The sequence below is a fragment of the Zeus faber genome (genome assembly GCF_960531495.2).
Source record: "Zeus faber genome assembly, chromosome: 19".
In the NCBI taxonomy this organism is placed as follows: Eukaryota; Metazoa; Chordata; class Actinopteri; order Zeiformes; family Zeidae; genus Zeus; species Zeus faber.
This window is the reverse complement of record NC_137206.1, coordinates 9,551,340-9,573,475: the sequence shown is the minus strand read 5'-3', so window position 1 is coordinate 9,573,475 and position 22,136 is coordinate 9,551,340. Positions and strand designations below refer to the sequence as shown.

The 22,136-nt window shown below is 50.3% G+C and overlaps 1 protein-coding gene across 1 annotated transcript in view; it reads left to right on the top strand.

Moving 5' to 3' along the window:
- The window catches only part of LOC307244792 (zinc finger E-box-binding homeobox 1-like), a gene marked incomplete at both ends in the record, with an annotated part of 70,751 nt that overhangs the window by 28,719 nt on the left and 19,896 nt on the right, over positions 1 to 22,136 (top strand). The window contains 6 exon segments of the mRNA XM_080020096.1: positions 8,039 to 8,185; positions 14,455 to 14,616; positions 17,584 to 17,786; positions 18,585 to 18,626; positions 18,628 to 18,691; positions 19,348 to 21,101. Of these exon segments, the coding sequence (XP_079876222.1) occupies positions 8,039 to 8,185; positions 14,455 to 14,616; positions 17,584 to 17,786; positions 18,585 to 18,626; positions 18,628 to 18,691; positions 19,348 to 21,101 (2,372 nt within the window).

Here is a 22,136-nt window from a genome sequence, read left to right as displayed (position 1 = left end):
TTGTGTGTATAGTCAGTCATTGTGAGTCACACGGCGGTTTTTTCTTGTGGTGGCGTGTGTGTGGTTTCGGGGAGTTGTTTGACAACGACGTTGGGCTAAGACAGCGACAAGCGGTCGGGAAAAAGAGGGGAGAAGAAAGGGGAGACGGGTTCGTTCGCGGCACTGGGAACCGCCGTGTCTCCGGTAGTGACGGAAGGGTTCGACTCCTCGCCTCTTTCTTTTGAGCCCGGGCCGCGGTTACCGAGCCGCGAACGCGCGACAAACGCGAACGGACTCTCTCGCCCAAGTGACTCCTGACTCCCGAGCCATTTCAGAAATCGGTTCAAACAGAACGTATTGTTTGCACGTCGCTGCTGGTTTCACCCAACCCGGTGGCTCGCCGCGGGTGACAGGGAGACAGGCGACTGTAATCAGGTGAAGGGCCTGCCACGCACCTAGGCCTTCCATTAATAGCGTAACACGCGCACGCTCACACACGGTTTTATATACACACACACACACACACACACACACACACACACACACACACACACACACACACACACACACACACACACACACACACACACACGTCAAGTCCAACCCCCACTTAGGTGCACAGCTGTTAATACCGTGGATGGGGCTGTCTCACCTCCAACATAAACAGCGCCCAGGAGCCTTGTGTAAACGCGATGGCGAGTGCACGTCTATGGAACGCTGCTTTCGTACGCACGCGTGGGTGTGTGTGTGTGCGTGTGTTTGTGTGTGTGTGTGCGTGCGTGCGTGCGTGCGTGCGTGCGTGCGTGCGTTCACACCCCGTTGCGCCTCCCAGCTCACCTTGGCCTTATTTAGAAGCACGGAGCGAAGCCAAACAGCGCTCTGACAAATCCCGGTATGAACAGAGCGTGTGCGGATCATCAGAATGTTCATTAAAGGACCGTGCGCCGGCGTCGGGCTGCAGCCCGGTCACCACTCAGCGTGCACAATGCGCATCTCTCCCGACCATTTTCCCGCTGGCGGCTCACATTTTTATTTTTAATTTTTTTTTATATTGGTTGATATTGTTTTTCTGGGTTTTCTGGGAAAATTTGCACAATACGAGGAAAAAAACCAACCTTCCCATGACCTCCTGGTTGCTCAGACAACGACGGCGACACACACTTTTGTCGATCTTAATTCCCTTAGGATTGTGGAAAAGATGTTAGCGATCGAAGCGCATTGTAGACGGCCACCGCTTTCGATATCCTCACGCTGATTCTGCCCGAGCGGCTTCCGTTTATTCTCTCAAGGCCGTCTGGGAGAAGATCTCCGAGGCGCTGTTTAGGCCTTTTTTTTTTTTTTTTTTTTTTGTTTCCTGTGAACACCCACCTTCTCTCTTTTTTTTTTTAACACTTACAAGTCTCGTACGGCAGATTAAGGGAACAATAGCCTCCATTAAGCGCCGTTATTATCGTGTAAAAGGCGCTCATCGGCTGCAGGCCGAGGGGATGGGGGGGCCGGGGGATAAGTGACCCACTGAGGCCCATTAGCTCTGGTGCTAAAGAGCTCAATCGTTGTCATCAGCGAGACAAGAGCCCATTGTCTTCCGCCTCTCCTCTGAAGAACACCGCCGGTTCAACTCCTTTGATTTCGTTCTCTCTTTTTTTTTTTTTTTTTTCGGTAATGATTTCTCTTTGTTATCCCACCGTTGCTACCCACCTCCAAACAAAACCCAACCGCGTCCTCCAATCAGCCATTTCAACACCTTGTGTCTCCGTCTTGACTCACGGCTTAGCGCCGGGCGCGTTGAACCGATTTACCAGCGGTTCTGCTTTTTTTTTTCTCCTTTTCCAAAGATAGAACAATGAGTAAGACCCAGATGATCAGATGTTTGTTCCGCAGATGTTGGAATGTCTTGCAGGAGGCGTGGGGGACGTTTGTGTGGCGCCACGTAGCGTGGGGAGGCGACTACTCCTGGATGTGACCGCACAAGTGCTCCGACACCTGAGGAGCGGCTGAGCTGAGACGGTTCCAACAGCCAATGCGGTTACTATAACAGGCTTAAGGTTCGGTGCCATGATGGCTCAGAAATTAGCTCTGTTGCCTTCTGGGTTTTTGCCCGACTGGGGCCTTTCTGTGTGGAGTTTGCGTGTTCTTCCTGTGCTCATGTGGGTTTCCGCATATTAGGGTTAGGGACACTCAGGCATTGGCCCTAGAGTTGGAGTTGGTCCCTAGAATGCAGATGACCAACACCCCTACCGGGTTCAATAAAGTTGGGAAGTCTCTTGGGAACGTAGTGCCCTCTACAGTTCAGGGAGGGCCATATCCAACTGCGGCCTGGCTGCTATTTAAAAAAACAGGCTCCACTTGGTGTGTTCACGGTTTATAACCTCCCTGTATATCATGGGACCGAGCCGGGGGGGGGTCAGTGCAGCCCGGTCCGGAAGGCACGGCCAGGGAGTTTGAGGTGGGCAAACGGGCCACGAACCAAAGAAAGAAAAAAAAATTTAAATGAAAACCCTCCATCCTCTCTGTTTTGCTCTCAGCGCTCGAGCCGACCTTCCCCGTCTCTGTGGGAGGGAGCTTGTTGATTCAACCAAAAAAAAAAAAAACAGCCCCTCGGTTTACCTCAGCGCCGAACGAGGCGCCTCACCTTGAGACTACATTCTTGAGCTTTCTTTCTTTCCTTCTTTCCTTCCTTCTTTCTTTCTTTCCTTCTTTCTTTCTTTCTGTCTGTCTTTTTGTTTTTCTTTTTTGGAATGGCACCACTTTTTGTTTGAGTGCGGTTCCCGTTGCCGTTTCTTCCCTGGCTTCCCTAAGAACATGGCAGCAGCCAGCGCCACAGCGGCAGACCGTGTGACGGCGGGCGCTGCGCTCTTTGAGGATGCCTGTGGTATTATTTTATCCCCCCCCCTTTTTTTTTTTTCCATCTTCTTCTTCTCCTTCTTCTTGTACCGCAGCCTGCCTGACTGTGTGTTGTGAATGAGATAAGTGCTGTAGTTTAGTGTGGGAGCATGTACCACCGCTAAATATAGAGACAGAAGTCTTGGTGGACGGGGGGGGGTTGGAAGTGTTGCCTAACAGGAGTCAGCCTCTTGTCTAATCACACACGCACACACGCACACACACACACCCACACACACACACACACACACACGATACATGAGGCTGGGGGCCTTACACGGGGCCCTTACAGGTCAGTTGAGTGAGATGACTGGCTGAGAGAGACACAATGGAAGTGAGTGAGAGAAGATCTGTCTCTTTAAAAGGCAAACTCAGGAAAAGTGTTTTGGTTGGACATTCCACACACACACACACACACACACATGCACGCACGCACACACACACACACACACACACACACACACACACACACACACACACACACACACACACACACACACACACACACACACACACACACACACCTTCTGATACAGCGACGTGGGCCCTGCCTGGACAATGTGTGTCGGGTTTCCTCCAGATGTTCCTGTGGGTCGTGAATCAACATAAGCGTTCACCTCTGGCTGTAATGTGCTTGTCCGCGAGCCGCGCTCCTCTGCCGCCGCGTTCTGAGGCTCCGTTATTAAGCGAGTCAGTCACACCTCGGGCGAGGGAGGGGGGAGGGCGGGGGGTGAGATCTTCAAAGAAGAGAGGACCCCCAACCCATACACACACACACACACACGCACACCACCGCCTTGAATGTCTGGTCAGCCCTGGTGCAGTAAATACCTTAGCGAGCGATCCGCCGCCGCTGCACGTGGGACAGGAATTTTTCTGTTTGGGTTTGCTGTGTAATTGTCCGGGAAAAAAAAAATAAAACCCTGAAAATGTTTTAAAAATGTCTTCACTTTGCATTCACCACATTTTCAATCTCAGATGCAAAAAGAATGATAGATGAAAAGCAAGAAAAAAATGTGGATGAATAGAATCAATCTACTAACCAAAATGGGCCAAAAATGTGAAATGTTAATGTTAAAAATGTCTTGAATTTCTTCTGAAAAATGAGCAATCTTTAAATGCAAAATAAGAAAAAAGTAAATGTATTTTTGTCAACGGAAAAAATGTGTAATTGCAGTCCTTTCGTTTTGATAAGATGCACTCAAAGTGTTGGTAAAACTACATGACAAAAAATTATATTTGCGAATATCTAACTGAAACACCTCAACATAAACACCGTTAAAAGCAGAAGGATAGTATTAACGGTGGAACAGAGAACCCCCACCACCACCACCACCACCCCCTTCACCCCTATTCTGCTGCCTTGTCATTGATTCAGCCTGGCAGGTGTCATAACAAGGCCCCCGATGGGCCCTCCGTGAGCAGAGGTGCTCAGCTTGGGGCCGCCTTTAAAGAGGCGCCGTGTCTGAACTCACGCGCGGTCCGCCTGCGTTCAATTCAAGCGGTTTTATGAATCGTTTCGGGGATCCGCCGGATCATGTTCCGACCTGGTGGATTCACGACGCCTCCGCGCTGTACGCGGACTTTGACTGCAATGAAGACGATGGCGCGCCCGGTACTACTGTACTGTATGTTTCACCTGCATCAATTTTGTAGCTATAGCCTATTACCCAGATCCGTGGAGGGGCGGCGTGGGCTGTGGTCGTCATGCACGTGGGAGGGCGCCGCGGTGGCGGCCCCGCGTTCGTAGCCCGTGGCCACTCGACTTGCCGCACGCTATTTTCTCAGGTGCATCTTACATTGGGAGGTAAAACAACAGTTGGAGAGCTCAGTCTTTGACCGTTACTCTGCCTCTTCCTCTAACCTCTCTCGCTCTCTCTCTCTCTCTCTCTCTCCCTCGCTCTTTCTCTCTCTCTGCATGTGCAGGAGTCGTCCGTTCGCAGTGTGTTGCAGGGCGCTATAGCACTAATGAGGCCAGCTGTCCAAACGCTCGGCCGGTCATCCAGAATGGGACCCCTCGGCTTTTGTGCAGTGTGTTCCCTGCTTTGTTTTGGGGTTTTTCCGCGAGGTGTAACATGTCATGTCGGAACACACACACACACACACACACACAGACACACACACACACACACACACACACACACACACACACACACACACACACACACACACACACACATACAAGGTACCTAACCGCTCACCATTTGGCACAGGGAGACGCTTCCCGCTGAGCCACCCCACACCCTCCCACCACCTCACTGTCGCTCTGTGGCTTCCCCAGTTTTATGGCCCTCCGCTGTTGTTCCAAAGGCACCATTGATTTTTTTTTCAACCCCCCCTTCCCTCTCCCCTCCCCTGCTTTTCACTTTATAGTCGATCATTTTCTCTGACACCACCGCCGGGCGGGGCCTGTGTGCGCATACGTGCGCGCGTGCGTGTGTGTGTGTGTGTGTGTGTGTGTGTGTGTGTGTGTGTGTGTGTGTGCGCGCATCGCCTCTGCATAATGCTGACCTCAGCTCCACACCTGAGTGGCTGCAGCACCAAAACTGCCTCCCCACGCCTCTGGGAGCCTCCGACACGAAACCTATCCCGGGGCTGACAGGGCGCCACTCCCTGATTCCGCTGCAAAAGTAACTGTGGGGAATATCAATACATCACCTGGCCGGTAACAGAGAGGAGAGCGCGTGAGAGAGAGAGAGAGAGAAGGGGGCGATCGCACCCATACAGTCGCGGTTCTCAGAGCGACGTACAGCACACGCATAACAAATACTCGCATTGTGAATAAATGCGATGGAATCGATTCGAGAGTCAGCGAGGCCATTCAGATTGTCCAAAAATAAAATTGCCATTACTTAAGTCAATTGATTTTCCGAGGCTGGGGGGGGGGGGGGGGGTTAAGCGAGGAAAGTCGGCATGAAACGGAGAAGAGGGCGAGGAAAAAAGAAAAAAAACCCTTTCTCAAGCCTTTCTCAAACTTAACATTTTTCTTAAATCCTGCGGGACTTTTGGCTGACGCCTCACCAAACAGCGCCGCTCCAGCTCGACCTCCGACCTCCCCCTCATCTCCTCTCTCCACCAGCAACACCTCCGCCCCCCCCCCCCCGCCCCCGCCCCCGCCCCCCGTCTCTTGCTTCCCACCCACACACGCCAGCTCCCAAACGGCCTCGCGCTACGCTTGAACTCACACTCCGTGTTGGTGCGTGTGCGTGTGTGTGTGTGTGTGTGTACCAACCGGCTGCAGAGTCCCGCGAAAAACTGCGAAACGCAGAGATATAGAAGAAGAAAGAAGTAAAAAAAAAAAAAAAAAACAACAATTCAGATTGATTGAAACATTGCGTTTTGCCATCTCCCACTGTGGAGAGAGGTGGGTGGGGGTGAGATAGAAATAGATAGATGAGAGAGATGGAGTAGAAGGTACGCGGTAGAGAGCATATGTTTGTGTGTGTGTGTGCGCGCCCGTGTGTGAGTGCGTGTGTGTGCGTGTGCGCGCGCTGTGGAGGAACGCAAAAGGTTGCTGGAATGCCTGGCACTGGGGGCCGACGGAGCCGCTCTCGCCGGGGAATCGATTTGGCCTTCGAGAGGACCTGTAGCGGGGGTGGGAAACAGCGCCCCCCGCCCCCCCTAAAGTGGGAGGAGACGCCACAGGTGAAACGTACACCGAGATGGAGGAAACGGAAGACTAAATGAGAAAAGGAACACACTCACATACACACGCACACTCTCACACTCACACTCGCACACACACACACACACACACACACACACACACACACACACACACACACACACCTGGAGCAGGAGGTCGGTCAGGGAAATTTACTCCACATAATAACCCTCTCCGTGGGTTGTCTGTGCGAGTCTCCTGGCTCCTCCAGCCCATAACACAGCCGGCCAGGTCAACTCCACTCCCACACACACACACACACACAATCCAATCTCTGAGATCATTATATAGCAGTGTGAGGAAGTGTGTCTGTATGTGTGTGTGTGTGTGTGTGTGTGTGTGTGTGTGTGTGTGTGTGTGTGTGTGTGTGTGTGTGTATGTTTTGTCTCTACTCTACGTGTGTGTGAGCTACAGCGTTGTGTTACTTTGCGGCTTGTTGGCGCTGTGGTGCAGAATCGTAGGTGCCCGTACTAAAGGCCGGGCAATAAAGGCACCTTCTCCTTTATTGTTTTGAGGAATCGCCCGGAAATGACGACGCGTCTCTCGTCGGAAAGATCGATGACGACGAAAAGGCGCGGCTTAGAAAAAGTAGTTTTGCTCCGAGAACACACGTCGCGCCATAGTCCGATGTCTCGATTCTTCGACATGCGAATTCCGGATAGCGGATATTTGGCGGATATACTCCTCGTGATCCCCATATCCCCACCAACGCTGTTAAGAGATGTCATAACGGAAGGTGTCACGGTCATCAGCCCGGACGGCACCCTGTAATAGGTTTGACATTTAAAACCATGCAGTCTGTATATTCAGCCTCTCTGACTTGTGCCCTCTGGCGTTTCCAGCGCTTTCCTCCCTGCCTGCTCTCTGCCCGCTGCATCATGCAATCCCAGTGTTCGTTTTCAATGAATATAATTAGGGCTTATGTTGATATTGCAATATACAAAGGCCGCGATACCTGCATCGCTGAGGCTCTTTACCGCAAAAGCGGGATGCGACAAGGGGGTTTTTTTTGGGCGGGGGGGGGAATATGTATTTTGTAATGCATATCAAAAATAGATGAAATGGTGAAGGGTTCGGCCGTGATGTCTCACTGATGTGATATTCAGTGGGAGCCTATAGCACAGACCACAATTTGGTCTTGATGATGAGAGGGCTATGTGTTAATGTGTATACAATTTATTGGCAGTTGGCGGAACAGACTTGTATAATCCCATGAAAATAAGAACTGTGATTTTTGTTGCTTTCTCCTACAGGCTTGGAAGAGGGTGAGGGGAGGGGTGTTGGGTCAGTTGCAGTCCGCCACCTCACCGCTAGACGCCACTAAATCTTACACCCTGCTCCTTTCAGACACGTGAAAGTGTTGTATGTGATAACATGTCACTCCTATGAATAACTATCCAATCGTTTCATCCAAATCGCTGTGCAGCCCTAGTGTTTCAGATCCGCCCTCGGTTTGACACGCCACGGCGAACCACTCGTCTTACGTCAACCTCCCCTTCTCTCCCCGTGCAGTGTCTAACTACGGCAACGTGGTTGAGGCCGGCTCGGACTCTGACGATGAGGACAAGCTGCACATCGTGGAGGAAGAGGGCAGTTTGCCGGACGGGGCCGACTTTGACAGCGCCCTGCCCGACGACGGGGGCCGCCGCTGGGACCCAGGTGAGGTCACCGGAGGTTCTGCCGCCTCGCTTCCTCCGCGCGTTTCCTGGCGAGCCGGTAGGTGGAGTCGGCAAAAGGTGGCCCTGAGTATCCTCAGGCTCCCCTGAATGCAGAAATCCCCTCATGCCACCTTTTGTCATGCGTTTTTATTCTCATCAGAAGATCGATTGTCTAGGCGACCTCAGTCAAAGTGGCTTCTCACAGTCACCTCCGGAGGGGCAGGCGGGCTCGGTTAAGGAACGCCCCGGTCGGCATCTGTGGGCAAGAGCCCTCGAAGCGGGCGAGCTTTGTCTCATTGTGATAGACCGAGTGTGAGGAAACAGGTACTACACACAGTGGACTTCTAACTGAGGCAGGAAACGCGGCGTCGCACGAGGACAATGCCAACGGCAGACCTTCAAACGCGCAGAAAAAAACACCGCCTGCGACCAGGGGCGAGAGCGGTGGCACTCATGGCGGCCATCAGAGGATCAGAGGTGGGGAGGGGTGGGTTGGGGGTTGGGGGTTTGGATGTTCTGAACTCACCGTTACCTCAGCCCCGTGTGGAAGTGACATCAGCAGCCGCCCCCCTCCCCCCTACAGGAAAAGCTGATGTCACACCCCCCTTGAAACACAATTGAAGGTGTTGAAGGATGACCTGGTCCAAAGGCCAGTTGGCCTGCTCCACTGACCTCACGTTGAGTGAGTGTGTGTGTGTGTACGGACATATATTTGCGTGTGTACGTGAGCGTACATACAGTATGTGCTCTTATATGTGTGTGTGTGTGTGCATAGCTCTTGGTCCGGGGCCCGTGCCAAGTACAGCATGTGCGACATGTGACGAGGCCCACATGTAATGTAACAGGACACGTTGACTCGATGTGTCAGCCACGGGCGTGTTTATTTTGGGGCGTCGCTGTCGATGGGTTTGGCTCGGGGGCTCTCGTCGGTGAGAGATGTGTTAGGGTAAGGGGGCGGGTGGCGGGGAGAGGTTGCGCGTCGCGAGACGAGTGCCAAAAGCCGAGACCGGAATTAACGTATATTAACCACCCTACCGCCGATTCCAAAAGCCGTTACCCGGCGGCAGATTGACTTTGGCCTGGATCTCCTTGAACTTGAAACATTTCAGCTTGCAGGGTTTCGATATTTCCTTTTTTGCTTTCGGGCCTTTCACGTCAGCAATGATTCAGTCCACAGAGTTGTGCCGATCCGTGCCGATACCCTACCGCACGAAGGCCATAAGTAATGGCTTCCTAACCCTGCCTTCTACTTTGGCCTCTTCATCTTCACCCTATCGTTCGTCCCTCAACCGGCGCACCTCTCATCAGTCTGTCCTCTCGCACCCTGTTTTTATCCGCCGCCGCCGCTGCCACCACCCGACCACCCCCACCCTCAAGTACAGCCTGGGAATAGCGTCCAACACCCGCTAATCTTTCTCCCTGCTTATATTTCACCCTCCCTCATGCAGCCTCACCTCCCCTACCCTTCTCACCCTACCCGTCTGGAGGAGTTCACTCCGATAGGGTTTCCTCAAGCGAGTCCCAGGGTCAGCCAGGTCTATCCTTGAAGTCCCTTCCGTCCTCCAATAATAATGAAGCCAGTCCGTCGCTAAAAGACAACCTAACTAAAATGAGACGAGGCTTTTAAGTACGTTTGAAGAAGAGATCGGCTCGGCCAGCCTTATGACCTCGGACGGAACCTGGAGCCACGTACCCGAGGGAATAAGGACCCCAGGCTCGTATGGGGTGGTCCGGAAGAGCTCTGAAATATAATGTCTCGGACCTGACGTACTTGCGCACATTTTTCACAAGGGACGGATTTTTTTCGGAGAGAGGAGGGCGCACCTACATTCCTGCACGGTGTACGTCACCTCGTGAGGTCAAACGTGGCCGACCTCCTCGGCGGGATGAATGTGCAAGAACGTCCGTATATCTGTCGGGGCCAGCTGGGGTGGGGGGGGGTGGGTTTGTTCAGCCTTTGACTCGGGAGACAACTCGCATTTATTCTCCCGACGCCACTTCCTGTTGTTAATAGACAACAGCACAACACGACTGGCGGGGCATAGAACTAGCAACCCTCCCTGCCCAGATGGACGCTCAGAGAGAGAGAGGGGGGGTGGGGAGAGGGAGGATAGTACCTCCTGGACTGGTCAAGATGCACGTCCACAGGAAGCTGCAGGGTCCGAGGTCAGCCGGGTCAGGAAGAGCGTGATGGGATTGTGCGCTTATCAGGTTACAGGGGTGTAGACGGCCGAGAAAGGGGAAGAGGAGGGGAGACAGGAAGAAGAGGCGAGGGACCGTCAGGTCCGGAGACTTAAAAAAAAAAAAGAGGAAAAAAACAAAAGAAAAATAGTAAAAAAAAAAAAGAAAAGATCCTTAAAACTTTTTCAATCGCTAAACAAACCTCGACAGAATTTCCCGCCGCGTCCTCCTTTTTCTGCCTCGTCGGGTGGATTTGCCGCACGTGCAGCGATGCGTTCATGTCCCCGCATCAGCATGAAAAAACAAAACCTCAAAGCCCCTCCCTGCAAAGAAAACAGCAGCCTGTGTGATGTTTCACCTCGGGGCAGGAGCCCGATAACACTGATCCCAGGAAGAGAGACAGCGAGAGAGAGAGAGGGGGGCAAAACCCCTCCCCCGTCTCTCTCTCCCTCTCTCTCTCTCTCTTCCACATCGACACACGCGCACACACACACGTAGGGACAACTTGTCACATCTCTAAAACACCGTGGACCCCCAAGCGGGACCCCCACCTCACACCTACGCTTGACATTTCTCTAGCCTGGAGGTGCGTGTTGCCCATGTGGCGTAAAATCGCAAATCCCACGACCTTAAAATCTGTTGTCGTTTTCCTTTTCTTTCTTTCTTTCAGTTTTTTTGATGAATCGTGTAAATATTTCAAAAGCGATTCGGTTACGGCTCGTTGACAAAAGGAGAAGAGGGGCTTTGGGAGAGGCTCCGGTGCGAGGCCGACTTGTGAGAAGCAGGGGTGTGATTGGTGTAAAGAGGGCGCTAATGTGAGCGTTTGTGCCCCCCGTCCTCCTCCTCCTCCTCCTCCTCCTCCCTGCTCCTCCCTGCTCCTCCCTGCTCCTCCCTGCTCCTCCCTGCTCCTTCCTTTTTATCTTGTTTTGGAAGATAACTCGATTTTATTGCGTATCGCCTTTCAGAGGTATCACATCGCCGTGACGATGTGTGTGTGTTGTGTGTCGATACTCGCTCACACTCACCCCACGCTCGAAGAACGGCTGCAAAAAACGGTACGAAAAATATTTCGAGCTTTTATTTGAATTCCGCAGCTTTCCCCGGGTCGCTTTTGGATTTTGGATTCACGAGCCGATGATGGGATGAACGCACACACACACACACACACACACACACACACACACAAACACACACACACACACACACACACACACACACACACACACACACACACACACACACACACACACACACACATCCCTCTTCAGCTTTCTTCCCCCTCATAGGATCACTCAGCGGTGGGTGGTTACAAGAAAAATAAGGCTCTTTAATAACCATAGCAACAAACGACTGTCAGGTCTCAGGCGTCCGTGCATCGGTGTATGCACGTGTATTCACTCAAACAGTCAGACAAAAACACACACACACACACACACACACACACAACACACACGCTCCCACGCCGTTGGCTTGGTTTTAGCAATTTTGCAAAGGTTTGGCCGAGAGGGAACCTGGGGTGGGGTTGTGTTTGAGGAGTTCTGGTATTCACTGGACCTGGGTGAGTCACGGAGAACCTACGCAATGCTCCGGTCTATGGGGGGGTGGCGGGCTGGAGCACAGCTGGCCCCCCGGACCCTCCTCACACACACACACACACACACACACACACACACACACACACACACACACATGTCCTGGCGTCATTCACGAACCACAACACCAAAATAAACTCCCTCGGTTATCCCTCCCCCTCTCATCGCTCGGTCCCCGGAGGTCCGGGCAGCGGCGTCAACGCGGCCAGAGAAGACGGCGACGCGTCTGGTCGACTCCCCACGGCACGCGGCGGCTCCGGTTCCGCACTCCCGCATTAGAGAATTCAGCCCGGAGAGAGCAGAGGCAGGAAGTGGGGGGGGGGAGGTTTTCGTATCGGCGCTGTAGCCCTCCTCTGGTTACGTTTCCCGGAAGCCCAGGCTCAGGTAATGTGCGCTCGTGAGACTGAGCCGGAGCGACGCGCGAGGAGAGGAGAGGGTGAGTAAGAAGGGGGGAAAACTCCCTCCACGTTTTTCTTTCCCGCTCCCTCTGCACGAGGATGCAAAAACGATTTAAAACGCTCACGTAAGCATGATGCCAGGCCAGTAGTAGAGGGGGAAAATATGTCAGACACGTCAAACTTGACGTCAGACACCACCAGCAAAACATGAGGAGCAGGCCTATTGAGCTCCTTCATCATATCCGTGCACAACGTGGTGGACGTGACTCCTGAGGTTGGAGAGACTCGGGAAACAACGCGACGGTCATCCCCGTTGGTTCCCGACACGAGTCTGCGGTGCCGACGTCAGCGCTTTTCGTCCACGCGAATAAATGGAGTTTTGAAAGATGTCCGCCCTGCAAGGTCTTTTTTCTAAAAGCCTTGTTTCCGCCCGAGCCTAAACGCCGTTCTGGCGTGGACGGGAGGCCGAAACGCAGAGAAAACGATACGTGCGGACGAGGCCCGAGAGAGCAAGTACAAGTGTGCTTCATATGCATGTATGCCAAACGGTGTGTGTGTGTGTGTGTGTGTGTGTGTGTGTTTGTGTGTGTGTGTGTGTGTGTGTGTGTGTGGGTAGTGACTGAATGAGAGAGAGAGAGAGAGAGAGAGAGAGAGAAAGAGAGGGAGTGCCTGTGCCGTATCCATCCGCCGTGATTCAACGGTACCATCCTCCTCTTAATTATCGCCGTGAGCACCTTACCTAACGGGGTGAACGGCGTCGCGCCATTCAGAGCTTCACAAAGCGCTCCTACGGCGGCCGTGTCCTTTCATGCAAATGGGTTTTGCCGCGCTATTGCCGAGCCGCCGCACCATTCAGGTTTTCCTTATATATTATTCTTCTCACCTCTCCTCCTCGCCACCGCCAAACGTTTCTCCCGAGGGGGATTATGTCATGACCAGGGTCCCGACACAATAACATTCAGAGTCCTTATGCATCGTAATACACTCAAGTATTGGGATGCGATACCGCAATATACAGTATATGCAATACATTATTCATTCCTTTCTCATTTGACTGCGGTCAAAAGTTCAAAACGCATATCTCTCCTCCGTTTTGGTTTTTGATAAATTCACAAGTAATTGAATTAGTTCATCCTGTCTCCATTTAAGGTTAGGGTTCATTATATTATAATGACAAAATTCCAAATAGAATTAAGGAGTTTTTCTTTAAGATGGTGCACATATTCTGTCCTGCCTATTTAGTGTATATACACTGTGTGTGTGTGTGTATGTGTGTGTGTATACTGTATATATATATGTGTGTATATATAAATATATATGTGTGTGTGTGTGTGTGTGTGTGTGTGTGTGTGTGTGTGTGTGTGTGTGTGTGTGTGTGTGTGTGTGTGTGTGTGAGTGTATATATATATATATATTTACACACATACACACACACACACACACACACACACACACACACACACACACACACACACACACACACACACACACACACACACACACCATATGATATAGACAGGTAATGGGCAAATTCCTTTACTCATTCAGGCAATAAAAATCTGTATGTCTGTCTGTCAGTGGTGCAAGAACTACGTAGGCCTTTTAATGAAGTAATTAAGTACCTATACCCTGACATAAAATAACTACAGTGCAGCGGTGTGCACAGAGCATTTTAGGGGCAGGTGCTAGTAATGAATCCAGATGACATACTATAGGTACATTTTCTCTGTTGTGTTGTAGGTATGGACTAAAATAAAAACTCTGCGAGTGTCAAGCCCAGCAGCCTGTGAGGATTCCATTCACGTAAAGAGTCAAACCTCTAAAATAAGAGCCAAACTTTTCATCACGGGAGTCCCCACAATACAGGTCCGTGTTTCCTCCCCTCCGCCCACCACGTCAGTACCGTCTCTCCGGGAACAGAATCCACACCGGTTCGCCCCTCGCGCACGAGGCTCCAGGCAGTCGCCTCACTATGCCATATGGAAAGACCGCCTTCGGGGTCAGAATATCGATGCAAGGAATATCTACCACCTGCGATCTGGTCCAACTGCGGAGTAATCAAATGTGTCCCCTCGTTCTTCTTGTCCTTGTTCGTTCAGTGAGGGAGGAGGGCACGTCGGACGGCGAGGATGACGTCAGCGCCGACGCCCTGGTGGAGGAGATGCTGCAGCAGGGCGACACGGCCGTCATCTACCCCGAGGCCCCCGAGGACGAGCCGCCACGCCAGGGGACCCCCGACGCCAGCGGCCAGGATGAGAACGGTACCGTCGCACACACGGGCGCGCACGCACACGCACACCGAACACACACGCACACGCACACACACACACACACACACATACACATACAAAAAAAACGAGTCGTAAAACTCCAAAAATAGTTGGCTACTTAAAGAACTGTTTCTGTTCCTTCTTCTTTGGCTATTTGTGTACTTTTGGCTTTCTCAAATGTTTCTCATCCTCACAAACACAAATTCCTCATTTATGAAAATGTACTTGGACGAATAATACGATTTTGATTCAGATTAAATATTGGACAGAATGAAAAAAATAACGTTATCAACCGGTGAAAGAGTTTTCAAAATTGGTTTCTGGAACAATGAAATATGAATATGTTTTTATTTACGTTTTTTGTTCCTAGCGAAATTAAGTGTGTTTCCATAAATTAGCATTTTTTTTATAGGTTAAGGTTTTTTTTTTAATAAAATAAAATAAAGATATAAAAATAAACAAACTACTAAATACTAAATAACATTATTAACTGGTATAGAGATTCCAAAGTAACAATTCTGTTCTGGAAATATGAAATATGAGTAATTTTTGTATTCAGCCACAACATTAAAACCACTTATCTCGTTCCAACGGCACCTGTCAAGGGCTGGGATATATTAGGCAGCAAGTGATCAGTCAGTTCTTGAAGTTGATGTGTTGGAAGCAGGAAAAATGGGCAAGCGTAAGGATCTGAGCCACTTTGACTTGAGAGTGAGAGTAAAGTCTAGACCGTCTGGTCTGATCCCACTGTAGCACAAATTGCTTAAAAAAGTTCATGCTGCTGTGATGGAAAGGTGTCAGAACACACAGTGCATCACAGCTTGCTGTGTATGGGGCAGTGTAGCTGCAGACCGGTCAGAGTGTCTATGCTGACCCCTGTCCACTGCTGAAAGCTCCTACAATGGGCAGGCGAGCGTCAGAACTGGACCATAGAGCAATGGAAGAAGGTGGCCTGGTCTGATGAATCACGTTTTCTTTTACATCACGTGGATGACTGGGTGTGTGTGTGTGTGTGTGTGTGTGTGTGTGTGTGTGTGTGTGTGTGTGTGTGTGTGTGTGTGTGTGTGTGTGTGTGTGTGTGTGTGTGTGTGTGTGTGTGTGTGTGTGTGTGTGTGTGTGTCGTTTCCCTGGGGAAGAGATGGCACCAGGATGCACTATAAGAAGAAGGCAAGCCGGCAGAGGCGGAGTGATGCTCTGGGCAATGTTCTGCTGGGAAACCTTGGGTCCTGGTATTCATGTGGATGTTACTTTGAAACGTAGCACCTACCTAAACATTGTTAGGCGGGTCAGAGCTGTTTTGGCAGCATAAGGGGGACCAGCACAATATAAGGCAGGTGGTTTTAATGATATGGCCAATCCGTGTGTGTGTGTGTGTGTGTGTGTGTGTATATATATATACTGTATATTAAAACTATATAGTAATAACATATATTATAATATGTAATATAATTATACATATATAAATTAATCTGGGTAATATATTCTTCTGTACCGCCCTCGCAGCCCAATAGACTATTCATGTCCCTTTTAAAGTAAAAGTTCCTCACTTGAATGGGAGCTTCTACTAATAATATACTAATGCACACGCCACCGATTTCACCAGTAATTACATCCTTCCCACCTAGAAGAACAACCCCCCCCCCCCCTTCCCTCCCACATACCCAAAACTCTCGCCTCAGGTGTTAACTCCAGCTCCATTAACTTGCTGCTCTCTTGTCATTCCACACACACACACAGGTGTACACGGCAATTTGTTAAGTGCCACGCACTCCAGGGGGCTCTTTACGGCTCACCGTGTTTTTGCTGTGTTTTTTTTTTTTGTTGTTTTTTTACCTGCTGCTGTCACATAAATGTGGGGGGTGGGAGTGGGGGGGGGTGTAATAGGGGCAGTCCAGCAACACCTGAGTAGATTTGTCACGTCTGTGCGAGCTGTGACTCACCGCTACCTGGCCGGCTAATGTGCTAATGTGTGTGTGTGTGTGTGTGTGTGTGTGCGTTCTCATCGCCGGGCGGCCCACACCTGGGGCGGACTTAATACATCACCTGTTAACAAGGTAATGTGTTACCTGTGTGGGAGAACAGGCCGGCTGGCATTTTGGATTTCGGAGATCGCCATCGATGCCATGGCTGGTTTTGTTTAAGGTCCCATGTGAGGCTTTAGTTTCCATTATTTTCTATTTATTTATTTTTTTCGATTGTCTCTATTTTTTTCCTCAAGACTTCATTACGACACCCGAGCAGCCGTGGGGTCTTATCAGTATAAGAATGAGAATGAGAATGAAAATGAGTTTATTTTCATTATTATGAGGAACTTGTCCTGGTGGGGATTTGTGCGTTTCACCACAGACAATTAGCATTAAAAAATAAAGTTGAACAGTCTGAAAAATAAGAAAAGGAATAAAATAAAATATAATAAAATAAACAAAGTAAATAATGAATATGAATAAAATATGAATAAACAAACAAAAATAAATTATATATATTTGAAATATCCAAATACACAAAAATGGACCAAAAGTACACAACAGAAATAGCCAAATGGATTAAAATAAAATAAAATAAAGCAGACAAATATACACAATGGAAAATATACAATATACAGAATATACAAATGCCATTCTATGCGTTTTGGCACACGTTTTGGGAAGACCGTGGTTTCAACAGGAAGCACATGTCAGTAGGTCCGTATGGCCTGCGGCTTTCCCACAGACAGGAAAAGTGTTTTCACTGCGGTCTGTTAAGCTGCTTCTACCCATTTGGTTACCTGTGGGAAGGGATAGAGGGGGGCTTAGGTTTACCTGCGAGGGGAGGATCTCACATCGATCAGCGAAATAACAGAGGAGTGTTACTTTGGCTGAGCGACATCAAAGAGCACCCTTCCCTGGTGACGCTCAACCTCCACCTCTTTCCCTCTCGTGTTCATCATCGCCCCCCCACCTGGGCTTCTTTCCACCGCAGGGACCCCCGATGCCTTCTCCCAGCTGCTCACCTGCCCCTACTGCTCGCGCGGCTACAAGCGCTACAGCTCACTGAAGGAGCACATCAAGTACCGGCACGAGAAGAGCGAGGACAACTTCAGCTGCTCCCAGTGCAGCTACACCTTCGCCTACCGCACGCAGCTGGAGAGACACATGACGGTCCACAAGGCCGGCCGCGACCAGGTATGTGCAAACGCACGCACGCACGCACGCGCCTCGCCCGGTCGTCGGTTGAGCTGGAAATTTGTGTTTTCACTGTAAATGAAATGTAAAAATGTTTTCTATCAATCTAACTGATTTACTGGGAGAGTCGACATGATTCTTTCATCAGAGTAGCTCAAAACAAGGAGTAAATGATTTCTAAATCCAAATCTAGAAACAAAATAAAATAAAAAAAAATGTGGAAAAATATCCTTAAAATAAGGAAAGAATTGCATTTTTTTATTTTTGTTTCTAGAATGGAGAGCATGGAATGGCTGCTTTTCTGGGTTTTTTTTATTGACTTCGGTTAAAGGAATCCCTAGAATTTGCCTTTTTTTTTTGGAGAAATTGTTTTCTGATGTATTTTCTCAAAGCTAACCAAATGTAATTATACACCAAATTCTAGTGTGTAAAAATAATAATACTAATAATAATAATAATAATAATAATAAATAATAATAATAATAATAATTATTATTATTATAATAATTATAATAATAAATAATAATAATTATAATAATAATAATAATAAGATCTAAGGTTTATTTTCACCATTTATACCATATATACTTCAGCTGTTACTGTGAAAGGCGAGGGCAAACTTGCTTCCAGAACCTGATCAAAAATAAACAAAAAGCTGAACTTTTGCCCTGAATTGATTAGTGACGTTGCAGTGTGAATTGGCGCGCGGTTCAAAGGCCATGTTTTTTCTGTGTGACAACCCTTTTCTCTCTCTTTCTCTCCCTCTATCTCTTCGCTCTCCCTATTTGTCTTTGACAGAGACACGTCCCACAGGCCGGAGGCAACAGGAAATTTAAGTGTAACGGAGTGCGGCAAAGCCTTCAAATATAAGCACCACCTGAAAGAGCACCTACGCATACACAGCGGTGAGTGGACAGCCTTTAGTCACCATGGCAGCATGGTGTGTGCGTGTGCGTCTGTGTGTGCGTGTGTGTGTGTGTGTGTGTGTGTGTGTGTGTGTGTGTGTGTGTGTGTGTGTGTGTGTGTGTGTGTGTGTGTGTGTGTGTGTGTGTGTGTGTGTGTGTGTGTGTGTGTGTGTGTGTGTGATGTATCCAGCATCTGTTCCCGTGTGTGAGTTTGTCCGCTGGTATAATGGCTCTGGTAAACTTACTTATTCGGTTGATCTCTGCAAGTCTCTGTAGGCCACAGATGTTTTGGCGTCACACAAACAAATATTTATGTTATATTTATGTTTGGGCCAGATGTCTTTGCTTAGCCGCCCTTGATCGTGTTTCACTCCATTGTGTGCTCTTCCTTAATGTGCTATAATTGGGTTTCTTTTGGCATTATGGGACTCCAATTAGAGAGGGGCATTTCCCAGTGGTGCCGTTGCATCAGCATTTAGGCTTCATTGAAATGCATTAGAGCTCTTTCCTGCCTTATAGCTCATGCCCTGCGCTAATGGAAGTGTGTGTGTGTGTGTGTGTGTGTGTGTATTCTCTCTCTCTCCCTCTCTCTCTCTCTCTCGCCCTCTCTCTTTTCCCCACCTATCCCTCCCTCACACATTATTGTTTTTCTACAGGGGAGAAGCCCTACGAGTGCTCCAACTGCAAGAAGCGCTTCTCCCACTCGGGCTCCTACAGCTCCCACATCAGCAGCAAGAAGTGCATCAGTGTCATCTCAGTCAACGGCAGGCCGCGCTCGGGGAACGGCAAGTCCCAGAGCCAGTGTCCATCGCCGGCCCTGCCAGCCTCGCCCCCCTCCTCCCTCCGTACCCAGATCAGGGACAAGCTGGAGCACGGGAAGCCCCTGCAGGAGCAGCTGCCCCTCAACCAGATTAAGAGCGAGCCCACCGACTACGAGTACAAGCCGGCGGCCGTGGCCTCCCTCGGCAGTGGCGCCAACACTGCGGTCTTCAACGGGGGAGCCGCTGCTCCTCTGCAGGGCGCGGTGCAGGCGGTGGTCCTGCCCACTGTGGGGCTCGTGTCGCCCATCAGCATCAACCTGGCAGACCTCCAGAACATGCTCAAGATGGCGGTGGACGGCAACATGATACGACAGGTGCTCGACGGCAACGGCAAGGCCCAGGGGCAGCTGAATGCCGGAGCGCTGCACTCTCAACAGCAGCTCATCTCAGCTATCAGTCTGCCCATCGTCGGCCAGGATGGCAATGCCAAGATCATTATCAACTACAGCCTAGATGCCAGCCAGATCCAGGTCCAATCCCAGCTCGCAGCCCAGAACCTCAAGAAGGAGCCCCAATCCATAAGCCCAATCCAGGGCTCCTTTGGGATCTGCAAGGCTCAAAAGCTTCCGGAAGACCTCACCGTCAGAAGCCCCGGCGGCAAAGATTTGAAGGAGGGCGAGGAGGGGGGAAAGACCACTAAAACATGTCTCCTGTGTGATAACTGTCCGGGGGGATTGGAAGCACTCCACGCCCTCAAGCACTGCAAGAAGGACGGTCTCAGGCTCAACGGAAACGGCCTAGAGGAGTCTGCTATCACCGCCCTGCTGGCAGACGGGGGCCTTTACAATGAGCCCAAGAACCTTTTATCCCTGCTCAAGGCCTACTTCGCCCTGAACGCAGAGCCCAACAAGGATGAGCTGGCCAAGATCTCCGACTCGGTCAGCCTGCCCGCCCATGTGGTCAAGAAGTTGTTTGACAAAATGCAGGAGGGCCAGATATCCCTGGGGGCCCCGACACCTCCCTCAGAGGAAGAGGACGCCTGTGAATCTAACAGCGTGGTGTCTCTAGTCCCGGGGAGGGACATGGCCACTATTAGCCCCTCTGCCACCCAGGGCAGCCCCACAGAAGCCACCCCAGCGGAGCTCAACGGTTCCCACAGCTCACCAGCCTCCCCTCCACCACTAAACCTTACTGCCGACGGTCCCATCCAAGCCCAGCCACCCCAGAGCACTGAGGGACCCCTGGACTTGTCGCTGCCAAAGCCCACCCGAGAGGAGGCGGAGAGGGCGACAGCCAAAGCGCACCGCGGCTACGCCTCCGCTCCCTCCGGCTCCGCCCACCAGGACGAGCCACTGAACTTGACTTGCACAAAGAAGGAGGCGTCGCCACTCTCGGTTTCGGTTGCCGGGGGCCACGCCAGCCCCGGCCCACTGCACGTCAGCCAGCCAAGTGCCAACTCCATCAGCGTTATGACCACTCAACTCTCCACCCTGGTGGCTATCACGGAGCAGGGCCGCGTGCCGTGCCTGGGAGCACTTTCCACCAACACCAACAAACAGACTATCCTCATCCCACAGTTGGCCTACACCTACACCACTACAGCAAGCAGCCCTGCCGGCACCGAGACCGTCCACCTCAACGGAATCAAGGTGCCCCACCCTACTTAGTCTCCTTTTGAAACAATGTTTTGTGCAGTGAGGGGCGAATTCAGCAAGAATGGATGGCGCCCGCTATCTGCAACGTCATAGCATCTGATTTACAAAAGATATTGCACTAATGATATGACAGCGCAAACACGACCGTAAAGTTTCGCTGCTGGACGCAATTTACCCTTGTTTTGCGTCTGATTGCAGATCCGCAGAGTTGCACAGATTCAACACGCGATACTTTTAGATCAAAATTTACTTTGTATTTTAGGTTTATGTGCAGTGACTATTAAACATTTAAATATTATGAGTAAATCTAAAATAAAACAGTACTCTCCCCACATAGTTATTTTATTGCATGAATAAAATGTGCATATATTAACATTTTTACTTAATAAATTCTAGTTCTCACTGATTCTTAATATTACAATGTAAAAATTATGACAGTTAATTTAATATACAGTATATTACTCTACCATATAGTCAATTTTTTCAGTGCGGGCCAAACACCGTGGCCTTTCAGGTGCAGCGGCCCGGGCCGCTGCAGAGCTGTCCATTGGCCAACGCCTTTATTGTCCAATTTATTATTCAAAGCAACAAATTGCTTTGGAGTGCGTCTTGAAAACCACCATGGGCCGCTGCCCGTTCCGCTACCTTTGGATGCCGTGACAGTAATAAAATTTTTATTTCCTTTTGGTCTCCACTCAGTTACCACCAGCTCTGCAGAGGGTCATAACGTCACTCTAACTGCGTGTGGCTATTAGCGCCGGTGTTTGTGAATTGGGTGCTATTTGCAACGAGGCTCATTTGCATAGGAAGGGGCAAATTTTGCCCCGAATGTATGCATATTCCCTCATCTAAATACACAAGCAAATTGCATTGCTGCACCGAGACGCTATCTGCAAGGCAGCGAAGTTTGTGGCGCATTTCACCGTTTTCGGGTGCTTCGTGAATTCGACGGTTGCTTTTTCGTGTTGTTTGCGCGGGTTTGACGGCCGCAAAAGCTGCGCAATCCCTCTTGTGAATTTGCCCCTGAGT